Source organism: Poecilia reticulata, linkage group LG16, assembly GCF_000633615.1.
Source record: "Poecilia reticulata strain Guanapo linkage group LG16, Guppy_female_1.0+MT, whole genome shotgun sequence".
Taxonomy (NCBI): domain Eukaryota; kingdom Metazoa; phylum Chordata; class Actinopteri; order Cyprinodontiformes; family Poeciliidae; genus Poecilia; species Poecilia reticulata.
This window is the reverse complement of record NC_024346.1, coordinates 21,918,071-21,943,541: the sequence shown is the minus strand read 5'-3', so window position 1 is coordinate 21,943,541 and position 25,471 is coordinate 21,918,071. Positions and strand designations below refer to the sequence as shown.

Here is a 25,471-nt window from a genome sequence, read left to right as displayed (position 1 = left end):
AGAGGGCCTTTAAAATGTTGAGTTTTCTCCGATTACAGAAGATTACAAAGATGCCACAAGAGGGCAGCACATAACTACTTTTACAACACCGAAGTCAATCCACGGTGCCAACACTGCTGAATAGCATCACACTTCTGGTAGAAATAATTAGTCAAATATTACACATACATACACTCAAAACATGCAGAGATTAAAGCTAACAGACATGTGTTTTAATATTTGAACACTGATAGTTTCTATATCCTACAACTATCAGGACTTTTTAAACGCATTATCAGTCAAATTCTCTACTTTGACTATAGACTAACTGTAAATTACCAACCTCAGTTTACTCCCAGCAACACAAGAGTTCATCCAGTAGAAATTTACCATAAAATGTGAAAGTTAGAAAGGAACAAAAGTGCATAATGAAATTCAGTGACTAAATTACTGAATCCCATAATGTTTTCGTCACATGAGAAGGCTATTGTTAAATTTAAATCACAAACAAAAAATACTTAATTGACCACAATAAAAAATCATAAGGTTATTATTTAATAGTTACACCTTGTTAGAGATTTATTTGCCAATTGCAACAGCACTAATAAAACAGTTAAGGAAAGATAGGATTACATAATCCTATAGATTTGATCACAGGATCAGTGATATTACTTATGATTTCGGTCTGAACTGTATATAACCCTCTTACAACGAATTATATGTTTGTATTTTATATATTTAATTTTACTGTATTCATTACACAGTTTTACGTTAAAGTTTTTAAATTACGACATGTGAGGGGATTTTGAAGGCAACGTTGGGTCGTGCTTGGCAAATACCGTTGTGGACGCGCGCAGGCGCCCTGCTGTAAGAAAGGTATCGCGCTTCCGTTAGCATTGAGAGCTAACGGGCAGGTCTGGTTGGGGAAGAGGCTGTGCAGGAAGGAGACCTGCGCAGCCAGACAGATATTGGTGACTTCAGATATCCCCAGTTAATCCTTGAGCTAACAATTATCCCTCCATGCTGACCAGGAAAGGGAGATAACGTTAATAGCTTGGCACTGCCTCCTTCTAAATTAGCAACCGACCAAGCCAGTTAAGGGGAGACCGCGTTTTGCTTTGAGGGGCTTCTTCTATTTTTTTGGCAGTTTTCTTTTTAGGACATCAAAAGTACCAACTGCAGCCTCACCTTACGGTCTTTCTAAGTATGAGGTTGCCGAGTAGCAAATATTGTGCGACTGAAGGAGATGGAAAGAAAATGGACCAACCTCCTCCGTTCAGAAACCCTTTTGTGCACGTCTTGAAATTCACTCCCCTGGAAAAGGCAAAGGTATGAACAGCTTATCTACACACTAACACGATGCCTTGCTTGTTGGACATGGAACAGTTGAGTGCGACACGGTGATTGTGTTGTCACCATTATGTCGCAAGGTAGTTTTTCTTGTTTGCTTTTAATCAGCTGTGCTCGTCTTAGCTAACCGGCTAACATTAGCAGAGTACATGTCACTTTTATCTTGTGGCTTTGTTCAGCTTTTACTTCAAACACGTTTTGGTTTTCATATAGTTTAGAGCACAATACATATTAGGAGTTGCGACCACGTTGTTTAATTTTAATATCAGGGTTTATGCAAAATAAGTTTGTTTCACTCATGAAACCCTTAAAATAAAATACAGTTGACTGAAGCATGGCCCACTGTCCAGGAGGGGCCTAGCTTGTTGCTCTGAACTGCATGCTTTTCTAGTGCTTTTGCCAAAAAGATATTTCAGTTGGCATTGTCAAAGAAAAAACATATACATGTTTTTTTTCAAACATTGCAGTTTAGCAACTTGTTTTGGGATGTCTTCTTGCATTAACAATAAGCACAACTGACAGCAGCAAGCAACATTTGTGAAAGAAGACAGTAGAAAAAGACAGACAACTGATAGCTGCCCTTTTTATTAAGTTTCTCACTTAAATGTCTTCATTTTTTTGTCTTTTGCTGTGATTTATTCTTTTTAGTTATTTATTTTGTTTAGGATTGGAACGAAAATATGGCTATACTTTTGGAGAACTATAGATATTTAAGAAAAGGGTGTGAGACTGATTGTCATTTTGAACTGTATCAAAGTCATAAATATGCTCAAAAGGCAGGTTGTATCAGAATATGTTACCAAAACTATCCATTAACAAAATGTTAAAATATTAATAAAAAGCTTTTCCCGCAATCAGTAAGTTTTTTTGGAATTGACAAATAATGTGATTTGGTAGTATACAGAAAAAACTTTTTTTAATTGATAAATTTTTAAAACACATTTTTGTGCAATATTTTCATGGGTTACAAATAAGAGAAAATGACATGTGTAAGTATGTAAAAATTGTTGTGCAAACAAAATATGCCACCATATGTAATTTCGAGATGCCTGCAATGACTTGTAGTTTTTCTGAATCTGAAATTATACTGCCTGGCTCTCATCATGAGTACATGAAGAGGGTGACCGAGTTTCAACATTTACTTTGAACACTGACATGTCCTGTTGCTCTCCATAAGTGTTCAAATTCAAAATAACAAATGTCACAGACGTTAATACTGTAAAATCATTGTAGATTGTTTTAGACATAGCAGTGTAGTAATGGTTGCTTTTCAATTTTAAATAAAAAAAAATTAAGTTATGTGTAATGTTTTTGGTTTAAAATGTTTGTGGAAGGAGAGAGGGGTATTTTCCAGGTGCATGGTGCCCTTTCTTAACAAAGTCAAGTAAGTTGTTGTGTGTATCAAGAGTAATTTTAAATACATTTAACATAACAGTTTACCTTCTTGAAATTGGCCTCTGTCTCTTTAAGAATCTCCTACACTTTCAGATATTCCTCATTCAGCCTGTCATGACAACACTGCTTCTCCATGATGCTGTTTTAAACTGTTGTTAGGTGCATTGGTCTGAGGAATAGTTTGTATGACGAGCTCAGCAGATGCACAGTTCCACCAGGTATTTATTCAATGCTGCCTCTGCTAGCCTAGAGGAGCAGCATGGAGTAGGTGTGGGGGAGGGATGCTCTATGAGGTGGTTGGAGATCTTAGCTCTAAGAGCTTTGGGTAAATGGGAGCTGCATTGTATAAGTAAAAGTTTATGCACCCCAGAATGGCTGCCACGGGACATTTTAAAGGGGATTCTCAGACATGCTGAAATGATTCAAAGCAGCACTCCAGATATGTTTTTGATGAGGGATTAACAGTATAACATGATATAAGGCTTAGTCAATTTGACATAATTTAGCATAACTTGCCTATTTTTTCTGTAGAAACTTTTCATCTGTACTAATTTACATTCTTGATATTCAAATTGAATTCAACAATGTGACAAAAAGTAGCCCTTTGTTCCATGCTTCATACAGAGTGTCTGGACTCTCGGCTGTTGAGAAACGATTGCTTGCTGGAGGGGTACCAGCCGAACTAGGTGGTTCTTAACATTAAATCAATATTTAGAAGCATGGCCAACTGGACTGAATAGCTTTATTCACTTTCACTGCTGCTACTGCTAAACTACAGGCAGACTAAAATTCTGAATCAGAACGGAAATCAATGTCATTGTTCACAATGTTTTGAAATTCTACATGAGTAATCCAGTTCAATGGGAGAAAGCCCTTATGGGGTAGTGAAGAGAGATGAGAATCAAGTGGAATTGTGTAGGAAGGCAATAGCTAAGCTAGGTGCTTCAAAAAAAGTCAGTGTTGAGTCCTGGGACTGCTGCCACTGTTGGGTCAATATTGAAATTTCAAAATTCAGTCAAGTGCTGGATTGCAACAAGATGCACTTTGCAGAATATTTAAGTCTTACTACTGCTGATAATAGAGATTTAACTATATGCAACATTTAAGCTTAAGGTTTGCAAATATATTATGATTAAAATGATCACAGTTTTGGCAATTGTGTCAAACATTTGCAAAAAGTGGTACAAGTTGCTACTCATGTGAAACACAAGATTTTGATGGAGAAATACTGTCACATGCTGCATTGTACACGGATGATGGACATTCTACTAATGACTTTTGTTCCTTAAAAACTAAGGGTTGACTAATCATTAAGAATACCACGGACCCTCTTGTTGAATTCATATGAGTTAAAATGGGGGAAGTGTTTGCATCTACGTGAGGTCATGAGTTTCTGTTGTTGAGAACAGTGATTAGAAATCCAGCATGTGGTTTAAACTTCTGACTGCAGAAGTGTCTTCTCACAAATGGGCTTGAGAAAAGTGCAGTACTCTTCAGAGTGATGCTATTGCATGTTTCCTGTCGAGATGTTTCGCAAAAAGAAAAAAATAATGCACAACTCAGCTGTATGTGGCATGAAGTTGCACACAAATGTTTGTTCAGCATCATAATAAATTGTCTTTTATGATTGATACTTCCATAACAAGTAGGAGGGGAGCATGTTGTTGCAGGTTATACATAGTAACCTAGAGAGGGTCAGACACAGGTCACATCATCTTTTCATAGATGATGTGAAAAGTTAGTCAGATGAATAAAATCCAGAATATAGTCAGTACTTTAAGTCTTTAACAGTTTTTCTTATTACAATATGTAATCACAGTTCCTAAGAGAATAGATATTGTTTGCATTTAAAAAGACATGGAAATTAATGAGGAAATAATTGTGAAAAAATGTTGCTTGTTAGCCAGAAAGGTGAGGAAAAGAATGACTATCTTTTAACTCACTCATGAAAAAATTCCTATCTGAGAATCATCTCTAACCCAGATGAACTATTTGTGAGACTTGTGGGATTTCCCACACTGGTGTGAAGCGAGACGAGGGAAATCCCTTCGTTCAGAAACTCTTGTGGAGTTGTGGTCACTTCAATTGGAGAAATGTTCCAATTTCAAAACTTTGGCTGAAGCGCAGATTGATCCTTCAGATTAACATAAAAGCCATAACATTTGATGACACTCAAGCGATTATGCAATTCAAGTCCATGCAGACCAGATAGTTTGCATACATTTTTGTTTCTTCAACACCTCTTGTTGGTTTGGTGATTGTGCTATTCTTACAATGTTGTTTAAAAATAATAATAGCCTTCTTAACAAATGATCACCCAATAAATAAACTGAAGTGACGTATTTATGGTTGTGAGGAATATGTTCACTCCAACACTGATTCCATGTCTTTTCACTCAAAAGTTTCCAGGTTCAGAAATGGGGAGGAAGCAAAGCCAATCCATGTCTGATCTGTTAGATCGTTGTCCAAGTTGTACTTAGTCTTTGACCATAAGGCTCTTACGTGTAAAGGGCAAACTAAAGACCACTGAACTAATAGGCTGAAGCAGAATTATAACCTATCGTGTTCAGCATGTCTCTCTTGTCGTAGACTTACTATACAGTGATGAACAAGTCAACTTATCTCCATGTGAAATATCTTAAAATTTTCTATCAAAGGAAGAAACCATTCATCAAAGCTTGATGTGTATAATTACGGATGCTTCTGTTGGTTTTCTACATAAATCATATCAGATAACTTGCGCTTATTGTCTTAAGTCTGTCTGATCCTGTGTTATATTGTCTGAATTGCATAGTGAATACTGGTCAGTAATGCAATGCATGAACCTGTCTTTGTATTAGCCATCATGTTAAAGACAACACAAACTATCCAACAGTTCTAGATTTTTTCCTGATTTTACTTTATAAAGAAAGTACTAATTATTTAGAAACCCCAGTAGCTCACCCTGGACTTCACAATCTAGTTATTGCTTTGAATAAGCATGAAGCAAAACAGGAAAAAAGAGAAGTTAACCCAGAATGCCTAGATGCATGCAACATATATTCAAGAATGGAGTTTAAATGGCTTATCTTTATTTCATAGTTATGTGAATTTAGAAACGGGACTCATGAAGTGACATTCATTTCATAAGTATCTTGTCAGATTAGCTGCATTGATCTTTAATCATGTTCATTGCTTTTGAACCACTTATCCTTCATTGTAGCACTGCCTGATTTCACAGAAATAATTATTTGCAATACTATTGCTTAAAATTTTAACTTTCTCTACTACAGTTAACCCTCTTTTGAAGGGAATGTACCTTTGCATAATGTTGCCATCACTTTCCGTGTGCTGTAGGATCTTGTCCACTGAGGAAATAGACCTGGTGTAGGGAATTTAGAGTTCATTAAACGGCAGATGAGCACTATTATATTCTACCCAGCAGGCATCCAAGAATTGGGTGTTTTTGTGACGCTACTTGCATAGCTTAACACCAATCAATTGTGCAGTGATAATTATGACCACGTTTCCAAGCCACTGGGTGAATTCTATGAATGCTCTGCAGTAGCCCCTTTTTGAACAAGTAAATTTGAGGTTTTTTTTAGTGGCATAGTTGTGAAAAAAGGAAACCTTTAAAAGACTATGCAATTCAGACGTCCAGGTGTTTTACATATATATTAGCCATCATGTTAAAGATGATGGCTATTTGATGATGATATATATATATATATATATATATTTTTTTTTTTACTACTACTTCCTCTTTCACTGTATGTTTGCTTGTTATTCACAAGAAAGCCTTAACCTGAAACTGCTTTGCATTTATAGCCCAAAATACCAGAATAAAATATTTATCTTTACTTGATTTAAACAAAAGCATAACAGTAACAAACTGTGCAGCTGTTCGCTAAAACAGTGTGACATTAGTGAGACACTGTCATTAAAGCTGGTATTTAAATGCACCTTCTGGGTCTTTTCATTGAACAGTAATTATTCCAAAAACTAAATGATGTTCATTAGGGCAGTGGGTAAATGACAACTAGGAAAATGTATTCCACTTGTAATATTTTTCAGAGAGTCAACAATGCCAGATTTTGTTCCTCTTTCAAGAGTGAGAGCTGCTTTTGTAAAATTGTATGTGGTGTACTTTAAAATCCTTATGCAATTGGTTTGCTTTAGAAATATTGCACACTTGTTGCAATAAATTAGGTGCTTGCTCCTGTTCTTAAAAGTCAGTTCTCTTACAGCACGGCTGAAAGCTTCTTTTTATGTGGATGTTCAAGATTTTAAGGACCTGAGACATCCAGAGGGCACCAAAGTAAGAAGATGTTAGCTGTGTGCCTATGACACAGTATCTGGGGAAAATAAACATTGGATACACCAATGATTTATTTATTCTTTTCCAAGTTTTCTGACTTGCAAAAAATGAAGATGACATATTGTTTTAAAAACAAGAATCCACTAATTGTATTGTTTATTTTTGAAATAATTAAATGTTTATTTTATTGCACGTAATAAGTATGACATAAAATAGAGCTTAATGTTTGGTGCAGAAGTCTGCTTCTTGTAGTTTTTGACCAGGTTTGCATACACTGCAGCAGGGATTTTAGTTTGTGCAGATCTCCAGATCTCTCCGACTTCGGGGCTGTTTCTGGGCAACACAGAGTTTCAGCTCGTTCCAAAGATTTTCTATTGATCAGGTCTCAAGACTGACTCAGCCACGCTAGGACCTTGAAATTCATTTTAGAGAACTACTTGATTGCCCTCTGTGTGTGTTTGGGTCATTGTAATGTTAGAAGACCCAGCCACAACCCATCTTCAATTCTCTTACTTAGGGAACGAGGTTGTTACGGCCCCATCCATCCTTAAAATCAAAAATTTTTCCAACATCCAATGGTTATGCATTGGTGCATCACCAAAACTTTGTGTCATTGTAGAGTAGTTTTGATTCCATTAAAACTACTCTACAATGATTGATTTGATTGTCAAATGACAATCAAATGACAATCATTTGATTGTCATTTGATTAACACTTCTTCCCCCCTCCTCTTACTCTTTAACAGATTGGATTAATGACGGTGACGCTATTCCCTATCCGTCTGCTCATAGCAGCATTTATGATGCTGCTGGCTTGGCCTTTTGCCTTCCTTGCTTCAGTGGGGCGCTCCGAGACCACTGTTGAACCCCAGTGCCTCTGGAGAAGGTAGGTGCTCTGCTGCTCAAATGTGTCTCTGAAAAAATGTTTGCACTGATTTAAGGAAAGCTGAAACAACTCTTGATTGTAGAGATTAACCCTGTCTTTTTTTTTTTTTTTTGCTTTATAACATGTCGTATCAGCAAAAACTATTGCATTACTAACAGATGTTTTGTTTCAAAATAGTTAAAAATGATTTTTTTTTTGGTGTTCAAAAAAAGTCACAACTTTGTATCATTTAATCTTTGCTGTTTTTTTTTCAGACCTTGAGGGTTTATTAGAGAACTTTATTTAACAAATGACAATCAGACACGTCAATAAGTTTTGGATAGATTTATCTGGAGTTGGGTTATAAAACAATATGCCAAGTTTAAAACATCCAAATTTTTAACTTTTAAATCTGTGATCCAAAAATAAAATTAAAAGAAAACATGGCACCGTTCAAATATGCAGACATGGTGAAGACATAACCCAAAAGACTTTCAGCTGGTATTATGTCGATGAACTTGTTCAGAGGGGTATCATGCAAATACATACCAGGTTTGGGTTTTCATTCAAAACACACATTATCAGAACCAGTGTATTTATTTTTTTCAATATCTAAATTATTTCTCTGAGTCAGCCCATCTCACAAACCTCCCATATTACCAGCACTGCTATTTAAGCAAAATGCACCATACTGAGTGTTTGTAATTCAAAGTTGAATGAAAAGAGCACTAAGTCATGCCAAATTTTGTCCACAGATTGGTGGACATCATCCTAAGAGTGATCATGCGGATCATGTGGTTTGCGGGAGGCTTTCACTGGATAACTGTGAAAGGGCAAAGAGCTCTGCCTACAGAAGCACCCATCATCACCCTGGCACCCCACTCCTCTTACTTTGACGCCATCCCCGTCACAATGACGATGTCCTCGATAGTCATGAAGGCTGAGAGCAAGGACATACCAGTTTGGGGAAGTAAGTAAAACATACTAAAATGTTTATTGTTACCATTAAACAAAGCAATCATTCAGTACACATGTAGCATATGATATTGTTTGGTTTGATGCCACAAATTATTGCTTTAAAATTGTAATAGAGCTAAAGCTTTTACTTTGTCAGTATTTTAAATAAGCTGATTTGGATTGACTGCACTATCGGTGACTATGCTTTCCTGATAAGATAGTGTGGACTTTATGCTGAGTAGTAGTTGCTACAATCAAAACAAATATTGACAGTCGATAAGGACTGCTACTAGGGTCATAAAGGAAACAATCCAAATCGGGTCAACACGGTGGCAAACTAAACAGTCTTGGTCCATTTATTAAAAATTAAACGGTACACACTTCACCTTATTTAGTTATCAAATGTCACTATTGACCTACACCATAGTTAGGATTGACATTTTTTTTTCCCACATTTTAACTATGTGTGTGCGTGTGTGCGCGCGTGCGTGTGTGTGTGTTTTTTTAGGAACAGGCTTGAGCTGTAAAATCATTGTCAAAATTTTCAGCGTCCCCAAAAGCTATTAGACTGTTAATTTTAACATGCATATACTTATATAATGTTATGCTCTTACATACACTGAATTGCTAAGGCAACACTTAAATGTCCTTGGTTATTCTAGGAATAGGAAAACTCTTTTAATTCCAAGTAAACATTGATTTATTTAGAATTTCAGTTAGTTTCAAAGTTTCAATTTGCTAAAAAAAAATTTTGCTCATTGACTGCTAAATATTTGACAAGGAGACACTTTTCTAATAACTCCTACAAAATACTTTCAGGCTTATTTGAAGTAAACATATTATTTTCTCCTGCTATTATTGATTTAATTTGATCAAAACCTAGACCAGGAGCTTGTACACAGACACGATGCAGACATCAGGTAGACCTTAGTCGCAGACTGCAGTCACACCACATTGACAACATATCCTATTAAGTGGCTTGCATGTGAAGTTACCCGTCTAGCTGCCAGTGAAGACATTGGATCATATATACCTCTAAGCAGGACACAGTCAAGGTTTGTGTCTTATTTTAGCCTCTCTTTCACCTCATCCTGCCCTGTCAACTAAGTCAGCAATTTGCCACATTGTTAGCTCCAGGCTGAGTGGAGCTCAGCCAAGTTAAAACGCTCTTACTTGCTTGCATTGCAAGATTGAAACGGCATACTATTGGTGCATAATATTTCTGGCAGTGTGTGTCAGAATCAACAGTCTGCAATATGCTGGGATGGTGCGTTGTAGTATTCTAAGGTATCAAATTTATGCAATACTAGATTTATTTATTTTTCTTTTTGTTTGCACAGCTTTTGTTTGACTCTGAAGCAGTCATGACAATGTAAAAATAATAAGACTTGCCAATCTTGAATTTCAGTCCTATTGCCTTTGTAAAAGGAGCGAGGAAGCAGAGCCTGCCAAGCATGTGGAACCCATAATGAGCATTAGGACATGATCAGCTGCAGTCACGTGTGCAGAATGTCTTTTGGAAGGAGCTAGCATTAATCCCTTCCTGTCAGTGGGAAACTCAATCACAAGCAGCTTTTTCTTCATGTAGTTCCACCTCATTTTTTTTTCCCAAATACATTATCTTTTTTCTTTTTTTTTTTTCCATGACCTTTTAATTTTTTTTTTTTTTTTCTCAAACATGTCTGGAAGATTTGGTTTCCAACTGTGTCTTGGTTTTTAAGCTTGAACATTCAAAAATATTAAGAAATATACAACTGCCATGTGAATCTTTAACCCAGTGTCATATTCATTGTACTTTTTTGTATGCAGTATGCCTCTGTTAGTGCCAATAGCTAACGTTTACCTTTTTTAATGTTATGAAAACTTCCTTTTAGTTTTAAGGAGTGAAGAAATTTAGATCCAGGAAGTAAAGAAAGCTGCATTTTGTATTCATTTGTCAGTGTGCTGTGTTTTGTCTGATTTTATTTTTTTATTTTTTAGCTGATTATGTCCTAATCAAAGGACATCTTCCTTATCCTTGAGTTGGGCTTATCACATTACACATCTGTGTCGCTTTCCCACATCTGTAGAGTGATGAATTATGGGACCTTGCTAAAGCATATAGCCTTAGTTTTAGTAATTCTAAAAGTACTAAGCCAGTGTAACCAGTGATGCTTTGTGTTGGTTGGGCTTTGTTTTGGTGGAAGTTAGTTTGCAAAAAATGAGGAAGAGGCGTGACAGACACAGCTAGTACGAGGAAAAGCACTGACAGCTTCACTGTGAAATTATCTTGGTGGCCAGCAGCAGCATCAATGTACACCATGCTTTATCTGTTTCAACAAATTGGTTCTGCATCAACCAAGATTAGGCATAAAACAGTGCCAGAGTCTCTACTTCCACAATAAAATAGTGTTTAAAACAGAGTGCAGTGATTATATTCAAATATTTTCAGTCCAGCTAATTTTAGCACCAATGGCTCCTTACACATAATTCATAGACTGTCAGTTTTGTAAATGTTATTTCTCCTTTTAATAATCTGTATTTTAATATTTTACACTCATTCAGAATTTTTGTATTTATTTTTAATGTATTTAAATTCAAATAATCTAAATTCAGCTATAGAGTTCGATTATATAAACTTGCTTATTATTTTGACTAACCACAAGACGTGGTGGCTACAGCTATCAGTTAAACTGAAACTGAACTCTGCATTGCTAAGTTCCTGTCATGTGTCATTGTACATAAAAATAGCTGTGCAAGTTCCAAGATGAAACAATGCAGTTTAACGAGGAACAATGACATTGTGGAGCTTGATTAAACTAAAATGAAGTTAAATGGTCACTCGTGTCCTTGTAGCCTTATATTTACTGACTGTATTTATAAAAAGAAGCGAGACCTATCTTACATTTACGATCTGAAGATGAGGCTATTCTGACTCATGCTTCTGTCTTTGAGGAACTTGTGTTCCGAACATTTACAGCTGTGTTTAAAATAGCAGACTAATTGTGGTAACTTTGACCCAAACATAACATGGATGGGTTTGCTTATTAATGCTGCGCTCAGTCAAATATAAATATAATATATAATATTTTATCTAATTGTACTGCAGACTTGTAAAAATGCCTGCCAATAAGCATGTTTGACATGACATGTTTGTCAGGAGTGATTTGGTGTTAACTTATTTAACGGCTATGACTGCAGAAGTGCCTTAATGTCATTTTTGTTCTTGATCATCTCTTTTGCTTTTGAAATAAAAATGTCTGATTATCTGTGCTTTACTTTGTTGAAATACAAATGTTTTCTTGACTAACTGTGTTATATTCCTTTTTTGATTCTTTGTGTCTCTTCCAGCTTTGATAAAATACATTCGGCCTGTGTTCGTATCCCGATCAGACCAGAACTCGAGAAAGAAGACGGTGGAGGAGATCAGGCGGAGAGCTCATTATGGAGGCGATTGGCCTCAAGTGAGTGGATTGACAAAAGTGTAATTTTGCTGTGGCCTAATAATCCCCCAAAAGAAGCATCTTTTAACAGGAACTGTTATTTTATTTTTTTATTTGCATGTCTAATTTACCAAGGTAGTTGCAGTTCTGCTAAATCTTTTTGATTTTCTTTTTTTTTTTTAAACAAGCTTACATAGAGTTACACAAATGATTCATAGTAACATTTGGATCGTTTTGGGATGAATTACTTGCCGTGTTACATATCGTAGTTGTCCTACTAGCATGAACAATGAGAAAATATTGTTTAATCAGCGATTAATTTCCTACTTACTTTTAGGTCATGATTTTTCCAGAGGGGACCTGCACCAATAGATCCTGCCTCATTACCTTTAAGCCAGGTAACATGTTTCCAGGCATTCAGTCGAAACTTTGTTCACTAAACTACAGCTGATTTCAAGGCTTGTTTTTAAGTGTGGTTTGCCACTAGTAAACCACACTTTTCGTCATTTGAAAGAATGTTAGACAACATTAAAGAAAGTGGGTCCAAATGTGGAAATTGGGCTATTTTAGGTCTGTCTTTTATTTTGGCCTCTTTCCAATAGTCTGCACTAATAAAATCAAATATTATTAATGACCACTGACATGATAAGTAAATACCACTGATTATTGCTGGTGAACCAGCGACATGGTGATCAGTAACAAGTTTTATTTATTTATTTTTTTTGATGCACGTTGGAATCAAAGGCTGCAAGTCGTCTATCCAACAGATGAGCCATTAAAGCAGAAATTCTTAAAGTGTAACAAAAAATAAGTCCCTGTAGATATCAATTTACACTGTGCTGAAAATAACTTGATACTTTTGGCAAGATATTTCTTGAACCACAGACATGTGAAGGGTGATCAGCAAAATAGACAAAGTTTAAGTCGTTATTAAACTCCTAAAGGTAGATTCTTGACATATAATCTACAGAAATCTGTCCTTGGCAGTTATATTTCAATGGCTCTGTTTATGTGTTTCCAGATTTTTTTAGCTATGATGATTTATCTAAACTTTGTTGTTTTTTTTCTTTTAGGGGCTTTTATCCCTGGTGTTCCAGTGCAGCCTGTTGTGATTCGCTACCCCAATAAACTGGTAAGATTGCCGATAGATTGGGTAATGGACTATTTTACTGCCAAACCTTTGATATTTTATGAGTAACAATTTAGATTCACTTCCTCTTGTTGCTTTTATATATTTTTTTAAGCCAGACTCTGGTAAATATGTCAGTTTGATGTCTGTCATAAAGTCGAAGGAAAAAGAACAATAATATAGCAAATTTAGCTTAATGGTTTAATGTGTTTTTAACAGGACACAATCACATGGACGTGGCAAGGACCAGGAGCGTATGTAATGTTTTTTTTTTTTTTATATATATATACAGTGGGGCAAAAGAGTATTTAGTCAGCCACCAATTGTGCAAGTTCTCCCACTTAAAAAGATGAGAGAGGCCTGTAATTGTCATCATAGATGTACCTCAAGTATGAGAGACAAAAGGAGAAAAAAAATCCAGAAAATAACATTGTCTGATTTTTAAAGAATTTATTTGCAAAATATGGTGGAAAATAAGTATTTGGTCAGCTACAAACAAGCAAGATTATATATATACACAGTAATTATTATACGGTCTGTGGTGTGCTAGCAATGTTGTTAGAAATTAGCATTTTGTGAGGAGGTAAACAATTAAATAAATGTGTAACAAAATTTCATTTGGTCTCGGATTCATTCAAAATGCACAAGTTGTTTTTGATATACCTAAAACAAATGCAACCCATTTTAGAAATTAGATGTCATAAAACTGACATTTGTAGGAGTGCTTATCGTTTTCATCTTGACATTATCATAACAACTTAGACCTGTGGTGCGTTAAATGCTGTGATTACTTGTTAGTTGGCCTCACTCAGCCAGATAGTCATTTGACAGAATATTGCACAGCAATAAACAAAGTGTTGGTGTCTTAAAAACTGCTGTATGTGTCTTTATTGATCACTTATGATTTCTATCTTTCTGCCTTTCAGTTTTAAAATCTTGTGGCTGACTCTCTGCCAGTTACACAATGAGTTTGTGATAGAGGTAAGTATGAAAGCAGGATTATGTGTGCATTTTTCTCTCATTGTCAAAGATGGCTTACTTGATGTTCGTCACTCATTAAAAGCAAGAATTTGACCTTAGAAGGACTCAAGTTCTTTTGTCATTCAAATTTTTGTTAAATTTAGACATCTTTTTCCTTTTAAATGATGAACAGCTTACATTTTATTTTTGGGTTTTGTGCAGTTCCTTCCCATTTACACCCCTTCAGAGGAGGAGAAAAGGAATCCTGCTCTCTTTGCTGTCAATGTGAGACGAGTCATGGCCAAGTAAGTGAAATGTATTGATTGTTCTGGCAGATGTGAGAAATGATACTGTCCTATACTCTGCAGTTTGGTATGCACATCACCACAAGTAACAGAAAGGAAGCTCAGATGGCCACAGATTTGTAAAATCCCCGTATCTAATCATAAGGATTTGATCTGTGATCACTAAAAGTTTCATACGTTTGAGATGAAAGCATAAATCTTTTTCCATAATAAGAACATGCACCTAAAGCAAAGTATTGATTTGTCCTGTCGTCGTCCCGTCATCTCTGGTGCGCTCAGAGCCCTGGGGGTACCCATCACAGATTATTCATTTGAAGACTGCCAGCTGGCGATGGCAGAGGGCCAGCTGAGGCTGCCGGTCGACACCTGTCTGTTGGAGTTTGCCAAGCTTGTCAGGAGACTGGGGTGAGTCAAGTTTTCCAATGCATAGGACTCATTAAAGAGAACTAAGTAAAGGTCACGGATGGGAGACGATGAAAATCACAGCAGGAAATCAGCTGGGATTTGTTTTTTTTTTGGCTGGAGTATTGCAAACAAGTGCTGCATATTCAAACTTTACTGTCTGATTTTTGTTTAGGATAGAATCTTGATGTTGTAAGCTGCACCAGTTAACTGTATGCAGTGGATTGGTGCTCTTTGTGACGACCAGCTACTGGAAAAGAGTTCCAGTTCCTCTTTAACTACTGCAGATTTGGCTGAACTTCTTCTTTTAAAAAGTATTGTAAAATTCAGTGAGGTTATCAACTCTAAACGTCAACCAAAATTGTCCTTCCAGTTGAGAGAAAATTTTCCTTTCTCAATGCATCAGTTGTCCTTTTTTTCTATTTTTTAATAATTAGAAAATGTTTTCTTGCTCACATAATGCATAATAGTTTACAGATCCTAAACAAGAGTTTCCTCCCATGCTGTCGCAGGCTGAAGCCCCAGAACACAGAGAAGGTGTTGCAGGAATACGGGAACAGAGCCAGAAAGCTGGAAGGGCAGAAACTTGCCTTGGAAGACTTTGCTCACTTCCTAGATGTCCCAGTTTCAGATATGCTGCGCGACATGTTTGCTCTTTTTGATGAGGTAAAGACCTTACTCACACAGCTACAGCTTGGCTCGATAAGTATGTGTTTTGTGAAAGAAAAAAAACCCCCAAAACAAAGCGATGGTCTTGTGGGTCAATGTAGTTGACAAAGAATATTGTTTTGCAGTACAGGAAGATGGGTAAAATAAATAGATGTATAATTATCAAACAGTCCTCTATGTGCTCATAACTTTGTGGTTAGTGTATCTGTACACATTAAAAAATAAAATACAATATCTCACACTATGCATTTATTCAGCCGTCTATACCTTCTTAGGAAACATATTGCTATGGCAACACTTTGCATTTCAAAAGATGTATTTTTCGTCTAGACGTGCATTAATAGTTTCTCAGGATTTTGTTCTTCTAGGAGTCAGAATGCTGCAGAAAATCCTCCCAAGCACTTTATCAAGGGTTTTTAATCAATTTCTGGTCTGACCTCTTTGATTCCCAATATATGGTTGAAAAATAAAAAATACTTCAGAGACAACTTCACCATGATGAATCCTGGAAATGTGATCTTGGGATATGATGGCAGAGGTGCTGGGGGTAGAAAACTGATGGAAAAGTTTGTCACTTTGTGAAACCAGGTAGCAAGATGGCCTTTTTTTTTTTTTACATGGCCACATTATTCTGCTAAAATTAAACCTCATGTAATGTTACTCTTGTGATCTCATACAGGATTTGCAGTGTGTGACAAATTAATTAAATTTTAGCACACGCTATTTCAGCAACTTCCATTGTAAATTTACTTTATCATTTTGTTTCATTTACTTATGCTCAATCAGGCTGCTGATAGTGACAGGGCCCAACATATTTTTGCCTACTTTTTTTTACTTTTTCATTCTTTTTTTTTACAGCATGAAGATAACAGCATGGACATTAGAGAGTATGTGATAGCCTTATCCGTCGTATGCAGACCTGCCAAAACTCTGGAAACAATGAAATTGGCTTTCAAGGTAGGTTTTGCTTCAATCTGTGCTTAGTAATTTATTTGGGGAAAAAATTGATTTAAGACAAATAGAATAAGATCAAACTGTGTGCTGATCTTGTCGCCAGACAGAATGACGCACTGTGTTTGTTGACTTGGCCTGAGCTTAGTTATATTCAAGTGCTACTTGGTGATTTGAGTGTCGAAGTAGTATGATGCTTTTTTTGTTGTTTCTTCTCTGTGCAAGCTGTCAGTTTATTAAACATTACTTTCCAGGTTCAGAGCTCTGTTTCATAGAAATGAAATGTGAATGTGCATCAGAACCAAGTAGACTTATACATTTTCACAATCTTTTAAATGAACTGTTTGATACCCATTTCGTCTTTTTGCAGATGTTTGAGGCAGAGGAAGACAGCGCCATCACAGAGAGCGAGCTGGCAGTTGTGCTGAAGACGGCTTTAGGAGTGACTCACCTCAACGTGTCCCGTCTGTTTTCGGCCATCGACGTCGATGACACGGGGAAGATTACATTTGGTAAAACGATCCTCCAAACACTACAATGCTCTTCTCTGTTATAAACTTTGCAGTGAAAGTGGGCATGGTCTTCTTTCACAGTCTGAAACATCTACAGTCCAGCCAGCTTGTAACGTTGTCTTTGTCTCTGGCTCCCCCTTGTGGTCTTTTCAGATAAGTTCCGAGGGTTTGTGGAGGAGAACCCAGACTTTGCTGATGACTATCTTCACACTGAAAGTGTAGGTCCTCAGAGTGGACCTTGTCAGGAACACCACACCCAGACCAACCCATCGACTATAAACCTGCAAGGCACTGCCAACAGCAAAACAGCCAATGGTATCTGTCCCGACTTCAGCCCTAAAGACCACGACAGCTCAGTAGATCCACTCATAAAGAAACACAACTGAGAGAGTAGAGGGAGCAGGGCCTCTCCTGGTGAGAGGGAATTCTGTAAGGGGCAATATTGGTTACCTTGTAGTAACTTTTTCACACAGTAAGGGACAACATTTCATTAAACACAAACATAAAATGAAGTTTACCCTTTCTTATTGGTGTTGCATCCATGAGGTTCTTTTCATTTCAGCCTGTAAACAACCTTTTTTTTTTTTTTTTCCCCCTCCCTTAGGAAGAATTGTCGTAATGCCAAATACTGGCTTTTTTGGGGATACAATGCTTACATACTTGAAGGGCAAGCACTTATTAGGATTCTTGGGAGTCAATTTTAATTTATTTTCACTCGTTCTCCCCTGCATGTTTTTAACACAAATTTACCGAGACGCAAACAATCTGTGGATTGTAAAGAGAACACAACTTTTTGTGGAATCTATTTTTGTTTTGTTCTTGTAATGTTTTATCCATTTCCTCCTTTTAATGGTAGCTGCCTTTTGAACTTTTAAATGAACATGCAGAATAAATGGACTCCTGTTATTTCTGTGGAGAAGGAAAACCCGGGGGAACCGGTGAGGAACGGCTGGAAGCACGAAGCTTCTGCAGCCGTATTTGAGGTTATCTCGGGTCTCTGAACTTCGACAATTATAACTGCTACGAGTGTGTGTGAGTGTGAGCGCGCGCGTGTGTGTGTGTAAACACAGTGATATGATTTAGCTCAGGGTTCAGTGACAAAAATGGAAATATTAATGATGTCATGGTTTTTGACTATTTGTAGGTTACATGCATGTAAACTGTTCTTCGCAACTGATCTTTTGTCCTTGTCGCTTCATAGTTTCATACAGTTTTTTTTTTTATTATTTCAGTGTTTTGTTTCATTTGATAATACGCAACTTGGACCAAAATGCATTGGGTGAAAAAATGAAACACCTTATTTTTCGTGTGGGTTTTTGTTTGCCTTTCATGTAGGCATGGGCCGGTATGAGATTCTCAAAATATACCAAAGCTGTATCACCATTTTAAAAAGTAAAAAAGAAAAAAAAATGAACTCATCACATAGTTTCTTTGTTGTCAAAGCATTTTGAGGAGAGGCAGCACTGCATTACTCTCCCTGCCCCACAAAGCTGGAGGAAGTTATGGCTAATTAAAACAAGTTTGAATGCTAAGAGATTTTTTCTTTCTCATTACGAAGCCATATTTTAAGCATTGGTATATCTTGATTCTAGTAACCGGCACATGCCTACCCAGTCTTGTAACCGGTTAAAAGGGATCAAATTATGGCATGAGACCAGTGAAAGCAAACAATCGCCAGAATGTTTGGTACTTTCTTCTCAGTGTTACATTGTTAAAAGAAAACGTTGGAGCCACTTATTGATACAGTCACAGTTTTCTGAGTTCTTGTACATTTTTTTTTGTTTTTATTTCCAGTCAATGTTGAAATATCTAACCTACCAGAAATATCCACCATGTTTCTGATCTTCACAAAAGCAGATATTTTCCTTATGCTGTAAGGTGGATCCGAGAACTTGTACCTGTGACCACAATAAAGAAGAGCCCACCTCTGTTAGCATTTAAACCTCATTCTGAAAATGTACTTGTACGTTGAGCAAACTGTCGCGATAAAATGTGTCAGTGAGCAAGGTTTAGTTTGAGAGACTCTGTACTCCTATGAGTCCTGTACATGTATGAAATATATTCAGAATTAACCAGATGTAAAGGGGAGCTACTTTTAAAATTAAAACTAAAGAAGATTTCAGACTTTTTTTTTCCATTACAAATTTAAGAAAGTTGTCAAGATGATCTCTAAGATTATGTAGTCGTCATTTTTGTAGGGGTGCATTGATTGCAGTGTTTTGGCCAATTGCCAATCTTTAAAAAGTCTGGGCTGCAGAATCTGATTTTGATTGATACCAATTTTTCGTCAGAAATGTTGCTAAATATAGCAAGAAAGACGGTGCATACATGTCTGTCAGTCAAACCGACCTCACTGCAGAGCAGAAGAGGGCAGTGACTGATTTTTAGACCTTTGCTGAGGTTGATAAAATTTTTGACTTCACATGAAAGTATCAACCGATCACCAGTCTCTCAAAATTAAGGAAATCTGCACCAGGAAATCAGCTGGCCGATAAATCGGTGCACCCCTACGTTTTGCGTTGTTTTTTTAGACTTAAAATCTAATTATGGGTTTAATGAAGGTTTGTCTTAGTAACATTAACAGATGTTTGAATTTCAATTATGCTGATATTTTATGAAAAAATGTAAAATGTACACAGCTGCCACCTAAATTTTTATCACTTTGTTTACCTCCTTCAGATTATGCCAATGATGTTCACTTTTTAAGTCATTTTCTGACAAATTCGGTTTTCTTTGTTCTACAGAAACGCTCAGTGTAACAACTTGCGTTTCTACTTCTCAAGCTTTACCCTTCTTTACATTCTGCCATTAATCATAAATGATCATATTTAAATGGAATACCTCCCCTGAGAGAATCAAGTGATTCACTTTGCCGTCTATTCACCATCATTTCCAAAACTGTAAATTTGTCACGTTTCCATTTCGTTTGTGACCTTGTATCCTTTATATATCCTCCTTTCCGACTTTGAGTAAAGCAATATTCCTCATATGTTTAGCCTTCTCCAGATGAATGCTTTTTAAAAGTTCTAATATGTATTTTGAATATTCCAGATGCGGGACATTTTGTGAATTTTTGATATACGTATGTGAATGATTATTCTTTTCACTGCCATGACAAAGATCTGTGATCTTCTCTGCTCTGCAGTTTGTATTGATCATGACAAATGAGCCACATTTTTTTTTTTTTTTTTTTTTTTTTTTTTTTTTTTTTATAATCTTAGTTATTTTGCGCTTTATTGCTCCTACACAGTGTAAAATTTTATTGCTATATTATTACTGGTGTCGCCGAGTCGACTGCTTAGGAACAAAATGCAGATTTCATATGGAAACCTATAGCCTTGATAGCCTCTACAGAATTTTTATGCTAAAAAGAGAATGTACAGACAATCTTGTCACAATCAGAAGCTCTCAATAGTGCTGATCTCCAGTGGACATTTTCCTAAGACGTCATGGTTTTGCAGAATTTGCTTTTAGTTAGTTTGTTTGTTTGTTTGTTTGAGATGTGCAGGTTGAACTAAGTGCGAGTGTATTGAGTGGTAGAGCCCTGAGGTGATGCACCACCACATGACGGGCCGGGGTCACACAAGCACTCCAGACTGCACACGCATACAAGCTATCATTTCCTATAACTTATGACAATCTTAAAGCATTGTCCTGCTGTTACTTTTTTTTCCAGAATTGTATGGATTTGTGCTTGCACTTTACAGTGCTTTTATTTTTGTAAACATAAGGTCAGAAAGCTCTGAAGCGCAGTAGGGTCATAGCCTGCAGTATTTCAATTCACCATTAACTTGTTTCCTTTGCAAAGGGAGCGCAGAGAAAATTGAGGATTTTATTTAGTTCAGTTCAAGTTCTTCCTCCAGCTCATCCTACTGTTCTTTGTCAGAATTGTGGAAATTAGGCACCTAAAATAATTGCGTAAACTCTTGGAGTTGGCAGTCAGGAAAAAAGATTTGAAGGACTCGATTATGTTTACACCATGAATTAGAAAAGTATTAAATGTTTCCAATTTAAAAGAACTCTTATTAATGCAGATGCTGCATTTTAGGAAGATGTTATTGTATTGGGATACAAGCTGAAAATCGGTGAAAAATATTAAAACAGAACAAATTCTCAAAAGTTTTTTTGTCCCAGAAGGAACATGCTGTTTTGTTTGATTTAAGCAGAATATATGATTATACGCCCTCAGATATTCAGAACTAAACTTTTTTTTTTTTTTTTTTTTTGGTATTTAAAAAGAGTAATGTGTTGGGGTTGAATGAATATACATTTGTTTTCATTTAGTTTCCCTTCTCATAAATATCTCTGTAGAGATTTATCTTTTTTTTTTTTTTTCAAACATGAAATCTTCATGTGAGGAAAATGTAAAACCTGCAAGAGACAAACTTGTATTTATGCTATTGCTGCCTGTCACAGTTTGTTCTGCAGTGAGCCTAAGACGAAGGACCGGTGTACTCTTACAGAGTGATATTGTCTTTCTGATGGCTTATTGTAAGTGAATCACCTGAAATATTTTGAGTTTGTTTTTTTCTTCGTCTAGATTTATTTCCAGTCTTTTTCTATATCAAACAAGTTTTATTTTATTACTGCATTTTGATGCTAAAGAGTCATTACAAAAAAGCTATTTTGAATCTGTTCATGATGGCTATTATGTAACTTGTCAATGTGACTCTTGGATGAAATTAAAGACAAAAGTGTTAATATGCAGCCGTGTCTGTCATTATTAGAACATTATACGCGAAAGTGGTGTTCTATGTAAAGGTGCTGCACAGTATAAGAATTAGGAGTATAAACAAAACATTTCCAAATATGCTATCATAATTTGTTAATTGAAAGTATTTTGTAATGTCTTTTTTTCCTGTTTCATTTTATCAAGAAAAATCAAATGCTCATTTGAACCAATGTAGTTTAAAGGAAAAGGAAAAATACTCAACAGTTGCTTAATGTCTCCCTCTTGTGAGGACATAATGAACTGCTGTTAATTTTCTGAAGGCACTAGCTTCATGCTACTGACATATAAGGTTTTCCTTTTATTATCGGTGTAAATAATGGAGGGACTTTCTAGACAATTCATCTACTTTAAAATCTGCTTTTTCACTTGTCTTTATAACACACCCAGAGCCTTTGCACATTAAAATTGTATTACTTCAGTTGCCATGTTTTGCTGTTATCTTACACTTTTACTATAAAATCCCAAATGAGGATTGTGGAAAAAAATAAAATAAAATTATTGGGAAGTTGTTTGTATTGCGACAAACGTTAAAATGCAGGAAAATAAACACAAGTATTGTTTTTCAGATGATTTTTATCAGAAAATGTGCAAATGACTTTATTTATTTTAATTCATTACCTCATTTTTGTTCCTTTTTTTGGCACTTTCTGATGCAGAACTACTTTATTAGTCTGCATCCTTGTGCTTTTTTATTTCTTATGTTTTATTTCATGTTTAACAACAACAAAATCTGATTTTGAGCATAAGCATTTTTAAATGAACCACGGTTGTTTGACCTGTAAAGTGCTTTAGGATAATATTTGATATGAGTTTCTGCAGTCTAAAACTGAATTGTGAAATGAGACCTGCAAGTGTGTTTTTTCTATATCCGACATGGTTGTCTGGGCTTGAGGAGCAAAGTTTTAATTGTCTCAAATAAGTGGTAGCCATGAGATGTGCACAGTTGTCCTTGTTAATCTTTTGTTCCTTTTGTGTTCTTTTGTTGTAAGACCAGACGCTAGTCGGAAAAGAGGAATGTTCTGGACTGTTTTTTGAAGCGGAACAAAAATAAGAATGGAGAGAAAAAGGACATGAAGGGTGTGCTGCTGAAAGACAGAATGATTTAATCCATGTGTTTTCCTTTCATTCCTAGCTATGCATCCTTACCCGTCTCACCTTTCCACTTCATTCGTCTTCACCTCTTCTGCTCCCTCCTTGCTCTTGCTCTCTTTCTCGCTGGGTCTCAGCTGTTGCATTTATGAAAACAAGACACTCGATTATGTGCGACTTGTTGTTTGTCGAAGCTCCACTCGAAATCTCATATTTCCAGCACGACTTGCATTGACCCAACAATTTCTGCTATGAGGCCTGAGGATTGATTGATGGTTGCACTTTAAAGGTGCGCACATTGTGGAGGCAGCAGATTTTGGGATTAGTGGCCAATTGATCAACCTGATTGGCTTGCATACAAGAAACTGTCGTCGCGGATACGACGGGTCGTAAATCTGTCCGTGGCGCGAGAGCTGATTGTGTTATTTGATGTCCTGATCCTGTTTTGGTTGAGCTGGAAATGGGAGAGGCCTGGTTGTTGGGAATTATTGTGTTTAAGCCGCTGAACATGACACATAATGAGATTTATGCTTCTGCAAGGCATGCTGGTTGGTCACTGAGTTGGAGGAAGTGGAGACCAAGGAAAAAAAGGGGAAATGGTTTTGTAGCAGGTGGCGTTATGTTGACGGTTACTTTTTCCGTTGCTTAAATTTGCAAAGTAAAATTTCAAAAAATGCTTGTCTTTATTTGTTCTGAGTATTGAGATGATGAACTTCTTCAACACAAACCTTTTTGAAGGTGTGCATTTCAAGTTTTACTTGGTAAATGTGAGTGGCCTGTACCTGTATAGCACTTTATCAAGCCTACAAGACCTCAGTGTGCTTAACACTACAGACATTCAGCCATTCAAGAATATGAAATGAAATACAACTCAGAAAGTTATTTCAGTGATTTAATTAAAAGTGAAACTTGGATTCATTGTAGAAAATTTAATTATTCGATTTATTATTTTTTTCCCGTTCATGTTAATAATTCGTTCAATTTCTCAGGAAATTATCTTATCATCTCACCTACATTTGTTGTTGCTGGTCCACACTCAGCTCAGCCATTTGCACATGCTTCCATCTACTAACAAACCGTATTTGGCACCTGTCCACACTGCCAAAAGTGCCAATACAAGGTTTAGTTATCTTGATATAAATGTATCTGATTTGCTAGCAGACTCTAAACCCACCGTAAAGAGTATTGCCAACAGGAAGACAGGAAAAATCAGACCCAGCAATGCGGACAGTCTGAATTCCCGCTGTAGCTCGGACAGTGGACTTTAAAATGTTATTTTTGGTTTATAATTTACTGGGTGATTTGTCACCAAAACACATCAAACATTTCTTGCCATTCTATCAACCCTCCAGGCCACTCGTGTCTTCAAATCTACCCTGCATTAACCAGAATCAAAACCAAACGTAGAGCAGCAGCATCCCGTTTTACTCTGGGACAAACCTTTAATTTGATTCAAAAATTATTTTTAAAACTTCAAAAAAAACTGCAAAAAAGCAAGAGCACGGTTTGTTCATGTGTACAAGATTAAAAGAAATCTGGGCTGCTTCAGGATACCTGCTGTTTTTCAGCAGGTCCACGGATCTGAAGGACATAAAAATACACAAATATCTGACATCACATCAGTTTAAACTGTAAACATCAGACATTACATCAAGGCTACAACCCCATTTGTTTAGAGTTGCTTTCTTTAATGACAACTAGAGCATCACAAAGTGTGTACTATCTTTCATTGTTTTCCCTTTATTTGCCACTGCAAAGTAATGTTTGTTTTTGCTCATTTGTTCTATTTTCCTCCCGATCATATCAAGCCCTGTAAATGGCCTTATTGTCAAAAATGTGTTATGCATATAAAGTTGCTTTGCCAAGCTTTTCTTACATTTTATCTAACATTTCAACAGAATTTGAGGTTTTTATTAGTTGCAATACTCGTCAAAGTGAAGAGAAACAACACGCATATATCTGTGTGTGTGTGTGTGTGCGTGTGTGTGTGTGTAGGTGTGTGTGTCTGTGTGTGTGTGTGTGTGCATGTGTGTGACAAATCTACGAAATAAGAGTTTCACTTAGTGAACCCAACTTCTTAACTAAATGAAGTTTTTGAAGGCATTTACATCAACTTGGCTCCTGTTGGCATAAATCCCTTTCACTGTAAAACCAGGGAAGTGTCAGATGTGACTGAATCCCAGCAAATGCTTCAAGCCCCCCGACTTGAGTTTTACTCTTCCTCCCGTTAGGCCAAAAAAGAATGAACCGCGATCCTCACGGACACTTACGTCGAAGTCTTGTGTGAATGTCTGCACACAAGTCTAATAGCTTTTACCAGACGGATGTACGTAACACAGATAAGAGAGGAGTCAACGCTCACATCAGGTAAGAAAATGCAGTGATGGGCGAGAGAGCAGCAGGAACGAATGAAGCTCATGTGAGGGCAGAGGGAGGGAGGAGAGTGACGGTGATGGGG

The 25,471-nt window shown here is 36.5% G+C and overlaps 1 protein-coding gene across 1 annotated transcript; it reads left to right on the top strand.

Annotated features, from left to right (window-relative positions):
- Window positions 1–826: 826 nt before the first annotated feature.
- Window positions 827–21,897, top strand: LOC103478378 (lysophosphatidylcholine acyltransferase 1). Its single transcript, XM_008432179.2, has 14 exons — window positions 827–1,308; window positions 7,767–7,906; window positions 8,641–8,855; window positions 12,173–12,285; window positions 12,602–12,662; window positions 13,338–13,396; window positions 13,613–13,647; window positions 14,320–14,374; window positions 14,576–14,658; window positions 14,938–15,063; window positions 15,573–15,726; window positions 16,588–16,686; window positions 17,051–17,192; window positions 17,346–21,897. Exons 1-14 carry the CDS (start codon window positions 1,186–1,188, stop codon window positions 17,576–17,578), a joined length of 1,638 nt encoding a protein of 545 aa, XP_008430401.1. The 5' UTR covers window positions 827–1,185; the 3' UTR covers window positions 17,579–21,897.
- Window positions 21,898–25,471: the final 3,574 nt, after the last annotated feature.